Source organism: Sturnus vulgaris, chromosome 3, assembly GCF_052056855.1.
Source record: "Sturnus vulgaris isolate bStuVul1 chromosome 3, bStuVul1.hap1, whole genome shotgun sequence".
NCBI lineage: Eukaryota > Metazoa > Chordata > Aves > Passeriformes > Sturnidae > Sturnus > Sturnus vulgaris.
In genome coordinates this window covers 57,939,962-57,949,511 of record NC_142245.1, presented here as the reverse complement: position 1 = coordinate 57,949,511, position 9,550 = coordinate 57,939,962, and the positions used below count along the sequence as shown (strand labels likewise).

Below are 9,550 nucleotides of genomic sequence, written 5' to 3'. Positions count from 1 at the left end.
AGGGGGCGGGGGGAAGGCGGTGCGCCGGCTCGTGGGGGGGCGGAGCAAGATGGCGGCAGTACCGGCTCTCCCGGTCTCCCTGTCGGGCAGGTTTAAGGGGTTCGTCACGGCCTGACGCGCTAGTCACCGGCAGCGAGGCGGGGGGCGGGAGGGAGCTGAGGGGCCGTCCGGCGCCCTGGCGCCGAGGAGCGGAGGTTTCCGGGCCTCGGGCCGGGCTGGGGGGCGGCTCTTGGCCCGGGGGGGGCGGGCGGGGACGGCAGCGCCGTCAGCGCGTGGGGCCCCTAGGCGGCGCTGCGGGCGCGGCGCTGCCACCGCCGCTGTCACCGGCCCGGCCTGGCCGTGAGGCGGTGTTGGTGCCGGTCCCGTAGTCCCGGTGCAACTGCTCGGCTCCGGGGCTCCAACCCACCGGGTAGAAATCTCACTGGAAAAATCGCCCTCCAGGCCGGGTGTGCGCTCTCTGTCGGGCGTTCTGCTCCTTGTCCTGGTACATAAAACAGCGTTTGGAGAAAATGCAAATCAAGTATATAATGGAGTGCTTATTTCTTGTTGATATGAAATAACGTGATGAACTTCGAGCAGATGTCTGTGCTTTAGTTTTACATTTCCCGGGTTTTGCATCTGGGTATCTTAGCAATAGAGGTCGCGTTTTAGCCTAGAACTAACTGCAATTTTTCGCTGTCTTTGGGGGGCCAGTCATTTAGCTTTTTCTTCCTTGAAAAGGCTGCTGTTTATAATCCTCGGCAAGAGTAGGCACAAGAACCTGACCAATTTGAAATTATTTTGGTTTTGTTTCGGTTGTTATTGCTCTTCAGTGCTTTAAGGGCACATAAAGCTACTTGTAATACTGTTGTGTTAAAACTCCAGCTGACGGCAAAGCACCACACGGCGGGGGGGAGAAGGGAATGAGAAAGGTAAAAATGAGAAAATTTGTGGGGTGAGATAAGAGCAGTTTAATAATTGGAATGAGAATAAATTGTAATGAAAAGAGCAAAGAGATTTAGAACCCAAGAAAACCAAGTAAAGCAAATTAAAGCAATTGCTCACCACGTCCTGACTGATGCCCAGGCAGTGGCTCCCTGCCAACTTTTCCTCCTGGTTTCCACCGCTGAGCGTGACAGCATATGGTCTGGAATAGCCTCTGGGTCAGTTAGGGTCAGCTGTCCTGGCCGTGTCCCCTCCCAACACCCTGTGCACCCTCAGCCTCCTTGCTGGTGGGGTGGGGTGAGACAGAAAGGGCCTCCACTCTGTGCAAGCCTTGCTCAGCAGTAAGGAAAACATCCGTGTGTTGTCAACTCTGTCTCCAGCACAAATCTAAAACACAACCCCCATATCAGCTACTGTGAAGAAAATTAACTTACCCCAGCCTAAACTAGCACAAAGACCTTGCATTTGTTTTTAAAAATTGAAAGCATTTCATAATCTGCTGACAATAATAAAATATTGATCCTCTCTATTTTAGATCCTTTGCATATTTTACAATTAAAGACAGACTTCCCCAGATCCTCACGAGAGTTATTGATACTTTGCATCGACATAAAAATGAATTTTTTGAAGAACATGGTGAGGTAAGAGTAAGGTTCCTGTTTTCCCTGATGTTTATTCCCCTCTAGCCCTTGAGACCCTTTCTGTGCCTTGTTTTTATTGCTGAGACTTGTTTGTCTCAATCCTTTTGTCTGATTTTTTAAAAAATAATTTCTTTCTAGTAGCTATTTTTGATTAGTTCTGTAACACACCTTTCTGTCTAACTTTTCCTTCTGATCTGTCTCTTCTGCAACTGCATCACTTCTTAGGTTTTTGTGTTGATGCAGTATTTGATAGACCTTCTGAACTGAATACTCTCATCACCTCTAATAAGCAAAAAGTCCAATCTAAAAATAAGTTCCGTATGGAATTAATTTTAGGATCTTGGATCTGAAATGAGCTTTATTCACGAAAATATATTTTGTCGAATCAAGCTGTGATTTGTCGGGGACTCTCATACGCCAATTAAAACATCGCACATTCCATGAACAGTTGATCTGTGTCTCTACAGGAATAAACATACAGAATAGGAACTTCTGTTCTCCGCTTTTTTCAGAAGGGTGTTGAAGCAGAGAAGAGAGCTATATCTTTCCTCTCCAAGCTGCGGAATGAGCTGCAAACAGACAAGCCAGTCACCCCTTTGGAAGATGAGTTGCCTGATGCTGCGCTATGGAACCAGTACCTGGACTACCAACGAAATTTACCAAATGGAAGTGGAGAACCAAGTTGGTTTCAGTCCCCTTGGCTGTACGTAGAGTGTTACATGTATCGAAGAATCCATGCAGCATTAGCACAGAAGTAAGTATTTACTGGCTTGGTATATTACTTTGCAAAACATTGCTCTTTCTCATTTTTATTTTGGGAAAAGGAAAGCTAGGAGAAAGATAAAAGAATATCTTAGGTGTTTACCATATTCCTTTTTCCTCATATTGCACCTCAAATTTAATACCTTTACTTCTTACATTCAGAAGAGTTTGAAGCTTATTAATTTTTTTACACTTCAGTTTTGGTGAGTTGGTCTACATGGAAACTCTTGAGCTTGACTTTATAGCTTGACCGTGCAGACTAATGTGAATTGAGATATGAAAATCATGTAGCATTTCTACAAGGTTTGTTGGTCTAGAATTTTCTCTTAAGCCTTAAACACAAAATATGAGACCCATAAATCTGTTGAGTATTCTAGCTTGTTTTGCTGCTTGCAATCCGAAGTTACCATTTGAGAACTGTTTCTTACAGCAGTTCACCCATCTTAAGCAGTCCCTGTTGTTCATTCTACACCAGCTTCTTAGTTACAGCAGTGCTTGTAGACCACGTGTTGCATCAAACTTGGGAGCTGATACTGGTTAAAAATAACTGGGCATGAAAAACTTGTTGTGCTGGTACCATGGAGATGTGCCAGTACAACGTCATGGGGTAGGAATGAACAGTTTAAGATCCTGTTGCTGCCAAAAAAATATGAAAGCTCCAGAAGTACTGGATTTACTCTTAGTGTTGCAGAGATGCAAACACAGTAATGGAACTAATTTTCTACTGGTATGTTATGTAATTTGAACTCTTGTACCAAAAGCTTCAAATACGAGGTTTATCCACTGGATTGCACTTTAAAAGCTGAGCAGACACTTTTCATTATTAGCTTTTAAGTTTCTTGATCTCCATTATTTAGTTGCTCTTAAGCATATTCTTGGATGGAAGTTCAGTCATTTGTTGGAAGGTCATCATGCAAATATATCTCATAATAGATTGGTCTTTAATTTTTATATATTACAACATTCTTATTTGCCATGGTAATTTTCCAAAATCCTAGTAAAGACTTTCATAGGAATAACTTCCTGTCACTGGTAGAGAATTTGGTATGGGAAGTACACTCCAGCACACACAAACACGTTTAAAATCAGGCCAGCTTTTCTTGACTTTAGTTAACTTGTATGTTTCAGTTTTAATTCTGTTGTTTGAAGGTTGGAGTTCAACATGCTTCAATGTGCAGTTCCCAGAGTTGCTTATTGAATACTTGTTCACTTTCAGAATATATTGCTATATAAAGATGCCTTGCATAATGTCTGTTTCAGCAAGATGCAATATTAGCTCTTATGAAGATATGTGAAAATCTAGTATGACAAATTAAAAGTGCAAAATCTAACTAGGGCCTGTAGTACAGTCTAAGAAAACTGACCTTTGAACTTTCTTCACATGTGCTGTAATGAAGAATGTGGGAAGTATGTCAACATATTTGTTCTTCTCTTTTTAGTCCACCTATCAACAACTTTGACGTATTTAAGGAAGGAAAGGCTCAAAATTTCTTTGAATCCCAAGAAGCTATTATTGCCTTATGCACTTACTTTCAGGAACTTCTTAAGAACATCAAGGATCTAGATGAAAAGCAACTTCAGGAGGAACTTTTTAAGCTATTGCAGGTAAACAGGTAGTGCTTAACACAAGAATTGAAAATATGTCTCCTATGAAACAAACGAGAATTTGAGGTTATAAAGAATCTGAACTTCATATGGAAATTAAAATATAGATCTTTGGTTTGTAAAAATATGATGAAGTCCTGATAGGCCTACTGTATTGCTGCTATTCTGAAAATATTTATGTTTTGGGTATTTATATTAAATGTGACACTCTTTTATTAACTGCTGGTCTTCACTGTGTATATGAAAACCTATCAGTTCTTCACTTTAAACCAGGATCTCTCAAACATTAAGTCAAATTCCAGATGAACTTTTTCATATTTACCTGTAATTTCTTAAAACAGTTAATTTTAGTTGGCGCTTTAAATGTTTTTAGACTTCTTTGGAGAAAAAATTAGAAGTCACTATGGGTCAGAAGTGGTTTAAAAGCTTTTTAACAGTATTATTTTTGGAATATAGTGTCTTTGGGTAGAAAGCCCAAAGCATCGTAGAATTGCAAGTAAGTCCATTAGCTGACAACAGTGTACACCAAGTATTTGATGAATCTTTACACAGGGCTCATTAATGAGTACTTGAAATACATATACCTAAAGTACTTATTTGGCTGCATGTAATAAAAAAAAAATCTGCTTTTATTTTTCCTTTTTCTGTGTTACCACTGATATTTTTTGGAATTGCAGTATGGAGAGTATTTCTGTTTTGAGCTTTGTGATCAGTGTGTTTATGTTGATCTAAATCTTCCATCTTTGTCACTTCTGACGCATGTGTACATACAGGGCTTTGTTTGGTTTATTCCACAAAATCTTATCTATGTTGAGATACCTGCACAAGAAGTTGAGTTTTGTTAAAGCTTGGAAGAATATACAAGGGAACAAAATCTTCAGTGTATGTGAAGTTGAGAATGTAACTACAGTGATACTTAGAATTTTTTTTTTTCTTTTTCCTTCTAGGTGTCATTGTGGGGCAATAAGTGTGACCTTTCTTTTTCAGCTGGTGAAGACAGCTCTCAGAAATCTAGTCCTTTGCAATCCCTGGAAAACATGATACCTTACATCTTAGTGAATGATATGGAAAAAGTTTGGTCACTACTTGTAAATGCCAAAAAAAATAGAACAGAAAGAAGTAATATTAGAGTTGACATAATCCTGGATAATGCTGGATTTGAACTTGTAAGTGATCTTGTATTGGCTGATTTCTTGTTATCGTCAAAGCTAGCTGATGAAGTCTATTTTCATGGAAAAAGTATTCCATGGTATGTATCAGATACCACAAAGCATGATTTTAACTGGACTATTAAACAACTGGGGTCAGCTAATCATATGTGGATGTCTAGATGTGGGATAAACTGGGAGGGGAATTTGAAAAAGGGAGTTTGGGTTTTCCATGACCACATGTTTTGGACTTTACCACATGATTTTTCCAGTATGAGTGAAGTTGCTCCTGACTTGTATGCTGAGCTACAGAAGTCAAACTTGCTTCTTTTCAAAGGTGATCTAAACTATAGAAAATTGACAGGAGATAGAAAATGGGAATACAGTTTCCCGTTTCATCAAGCCTTGAATAAATTTCATCCTGCGCCTCTCTGTAGTTTGAGAACACTGAAATCTGACACTCAGGTTGGCCTGAAACCTGGACAAGGTGAGCAAATTCAGGCTTCTGAACCTGAGTGGATGGTAAGTGGAAAATACGGGATAGTTCAGTTTGATGCTGGTCTCTAGTTAAGTGATTTGTAATACTCTGAAAGAGAGATCGTCTGACTTTAATTACTTTCTCTGTTCCATGCTTGACTTCAGTGAAGATTCTTTTTGTTTGTGCTTTTTCTTCTCAAGTGATTTGTTGTTTTTGTCCTGCGAAAGACTTTAATGTTGTGCAAAAATTTATAAACTGTCATCATATACGTAAATCAGTCTGCATTTCAATGCATTTTGTTTTCCTGATGTCCAATGTCAGCAGATCTTTAACATTAATATTTAGTTGTCCATAATATTATTTCCTCCTCAGTGGGTATGAGTTTAATGAGTGAAAGCTTAACAAGTGAAAAATTTGCTTCAGAAACAATTTCCCCAATGCCACATAAGCATGAATTTACTTATTTCAAAATAATTTGTGCTCCACTTCATTTCATGCATTGCTTGAAAGTTAATATTTTACAGAATTCAGGAATTAATTACAGACAGATTCTTTTGATATTTTGTGTATAGTGTTACATTAAGTGGTAAGTTATTGGGTGACAGCTTGTAAATACTCATGTAGAATTGAAAATTGAATTTCAATTTTAAAGCACAAGTGAATGTTGCTAGCCAGTTCGCATGTGGGAGAATTGTCCCATCTGGTAGGAAGATTAGTGGGAGAAAGGGCAATCTCATGTTAAGAATGTTGAAGATACTGTTTATGTACAAAGCTCTACCAAAAAGGAAGCACACAGAAAAGCCTCCCCAATAAAAAAAATTAATGAAACCCAAGCAGTTACATTAACTGGATATTAGATTTAATGCAGACTTGATCTGCAGTTAGCCTGTCAGAAGTGTATGTATGAGGTTCAAGCACTGCTGCTTCCTTCTGTTGTAGTAATTACCTTTATTTTTCAAATGTATTTGTTTGGGGGGTTTTGTTTGGTTGGTTGTTTTTTAAGACGGATGCCTTAATTTTCAGGGAGGATATACAACGCCATTTGCACTGACAAGTACAGGGTAGAGAAGCATATGCCATACAGGTTCCTGTTAACTGGAGTTGTTAGGTGCCCATTTCTGCTCTTCTCCCTGGTCTCAAAAGTTGCTGCTTGTTATGTTCATACCACAAAGATCTGTACAATGGATAAATATGTTCCAAATGCTGATGGCTTTGATTATTTGTGTTTAGTGTCTTCTTAATCTGAAAGGATATTTTAAGGTTCCAAGGTGAAGTATTCAAAAACAAAGATGCAAGGAATTTCATGAGACAGTTGTAGGGAGGGTTATAATTTTGAGATCTGGGTTTACTGCTCTCATCCCGTTTGTATCTTTGGCTTAGTACTCCTACAGGGTGAATTCATCCTCATCTTTAGGCACCTGATTGAACTGCAGAAATTAGAAATCCAGTCAAGAAAGCTGAAGGTCAGACTGCTGAATGTTTCTGACTGGAGAGAGCTCAGCAGCACTCCAGCTTTAGTGCTTTGATCAAATACGTAAATGACACGAATCTGTGCACTGGAGCCTTAGTGTCTCTTTGAAAATGCTGTTAACTTGTTTCTAGTGCATTTTGAAGCAACAACTTTGGGTCAAGAACAGAGAAATGGAAGCTGTGGAATATGTGAAATGAGAATATCTTACTTTGCTCAGAGAGACAAAATGAATTGGGGACGAAATCTGCTTTGCCTGCACTCAGATTGTTTGTAAGGTGCTGACATAATTTATTAGAGAGGTTTAAAAGTGTATAATGGACAAGAAGAAAAAGTCACTGTTGAGGCTACCCTTGACAAATAGATTTGCCTATTACACAATCCTTACACGTTGAGAAACTTGATTTAGTTTTTTACTGGTTGTTAATGTGTCCATGTGCCCAGGTTGCTTTCAGGCTGTTTTTTCTGGGAACTCACAATGCAGATTGGGAAAAATTAATAGTATGAAGTTATGGTAAATACAGTCCTACAAAATACAAAATCAGTTGGGAGATGCAGTGGCATTTGCTCAGTATTACTGAATTATGAAGATTACTGCAAGATACATAGTTCTTAGCTTAGCATGTGAATGCTAATGTATGACATGATGTCATGCTGAAAAAAAATAGCTCTATTCTCCAGCTGATTGAAAAGTGCACTTTCCATCTCTTGTCCCTCACAAAGAGAAATTTATGTGGTAATAAACAGTGTGACTGTGTGGCTGTGTAAGGAATGTACTGCCATAACTTCCAAATGCTTGACTTCTGTAGCTGTAGTTGCAAAGTGCTATCTCTAGGCAGAACTGAACAGGCAGCATACTTTTATGTTTGTTGGTTGGCTATATTTTTGTAAAATATTGATTGATTGTATGAAAAAAAAAGAAAAATAACATCAGTGTCGCTGCAAATGTAGTGTTACAGTTCCCCATGCCACAACAAAGTTGTGAAGACGTATTCCAGTGAGGCACCGTGCTCTGCTGGTGGGTTTGATACAGTTTACTTAGAAATAGGAAATTTTAGTAGCTTTTGTAGCTGTCTGTGTTAATTACTTTTTGTAATACAGGTTCATGAAATGGCAGCATTTGGGTGGAATTAAAAAACATAACTTGAAGCATGTATTAGAACAATAGCATGTGCTGTAATAGAACATTCTTTTCCTTGACTATTTAAGAAGGTTCGTTCTATACATCTCTGTTACAATTGATTGCCCAAAATGCTTCTACACTATAACTCAGGAGCTACTGATTTGTACATCCAAATTTTTGAGATTTTCATTTCATATGCCATTTGAATATTTATGCCAAGAGCCAAAGGCATTTTCAGTAATTCTGAGGACAGACCACAACAAAAAATGTTTTTTACTTTTTATTTTTGTTTTCTACTTCTTAAACAGCTGTATTTGTAAGTCAGTTTTTGATGATGGCTTTCATTGTTGATGAAATAGGAGGAAAGTAATGCCAGGCACAGAGAAAGGCCGTACACACGTCTGTCTGAATATTTGATAAGTTATGTAAGATATCTACAATAATTTCTTATGTATGTAAGGTTTCTTAAAATAAATTGTTTGATGTAGAAAATGAGTTGATTATATGACTAGAAGCTTGTAAGAATATTGAAATAAATGATATAATTTTGTGCAAGTCAGACATTGTTATACTATTTCAGTGGCTGGGAAGCCAACTTAAAATAATTCAGGTTTTAGTTCCTGATCTTTTTGTTCTTTGAAACAGATTTAATGCATAAATCTGTAAAGCATATTTATTCAGTGAGGTTTTGAAAGACACAGATGCAAGAGATAGTATAATAAAGTGCTCTTCTGTAACAAGACAGGAAAATAAGGAATTTTCTATTTTTTACTCTACTTACACTCCTGTTAAAATTTCAAAACCTTAAAAACCATTGAGAATATCTTAAATGTATCTGGTATTTACTTACTAAGGTTGGTGCAGCTGATGGTGTCATTTCTAGAATCACTTCTAGAACTGATGGGTGTTCCATGTACAAAGTGGAAATATTTTGGTGTTACCCTTGCTGTAACAAAATTATTTCCAAAACACTTTGGTTTGCACACCTTGCTGATGTCCCATAAACCCTAACTGTTGTTGTTGAAATAGTTTCTTTATAGTTCATCATGTTATTTACATTCACGGTTAACAACTTGTTCCATGTAAACATTTATTTATCTCCTGTGCTATCAAACAGCATAGGAAAAAAGTTTACTCTGTTGCATGAAAATTGCTCTATGAAATGGTTTTAATCTAAAAAGAAACCCTTAATTGCATCTAAAATAAAAATTCCAAAATGGAATCTTATACAGAACTGTTGGGTTTTTTTCACTGAAGTTTGTTTGCTTACTGGCTTTCTGTTTACCCAAAATTACAGAACAAAAGATTGTAATTATTTTTATTTAAAGCAAAATGTAAGTTGGAATTCACCTAACACTTATCTAAGGTTTTTAAAATAAAACTGAGAATGTGCTGGTTAAA

The 9,550-nt window shown here is 37.9% G+C and overlaps 1 protein-coding gene across 3 annotated transcripts; it reads left to right on the top strand.

Moving 5' to 3' along the window:
• The first annotated feature begins 20 nt into the window (after positions 1-20).
• Positions 21-9,550, top strand: DCPH1 (damage control phosphatase 1). 3 transcript variants are annotated; one of them, XM_014888364.2, is made up of 5 exons: positions 21-99; positions 1,460-1,565; positions 2,078-2,319; positions 3,767-3,932; positions 4,880-9,550. In XM_014888364.2, exons 1-5 carry the CDS (start codon positions 50-52, stop codon positions 5,645-5,647), a joined length of 1,332 nt encoding a protein of 443 aa, XP_014743850.2. In that variant the 5' UTR covers positions 21-49; the 3' UTR covers positions 5,648-9,550. The 3 variants fall into 3 exon arrangements, with proteins under 3 accessions (XP_014743850.2, XP_088017852.1, XP_088017853.1); XM_088161726.1 differs by lacking the exon at positions 21-99 and adding an exon at positions 368-484; XM_088161727.1 differs by lacking the exon at positions 21-99 and adding an exon at positions 368-484 and having other exon boundaries at positions 2,033-2,319.

Coding starts and splice junctions, on each gene's coding strand:
- DCPH1 (XM_014888364.2), top strand. CDS start 50: ATGGCGGCAGTACCGGCTCTCCCGGTCTCCCTGTCGGGCAGGTTTAAG. Junction 100..1,459: donor CTGTCGGGCAGGTTTAAGGG/GTTCGTCACGGC, acceptor TCTCTATTTTAG/ATCCTTTGCATATTTTACAA. Junction 1,566..2,077: donor TTTTTGAAGAACATGGTGAG/GTAAGAGTAAGG, acceptor CGCTTTTTTCAG/AAGGGTGTTGAAGCAGAGAA.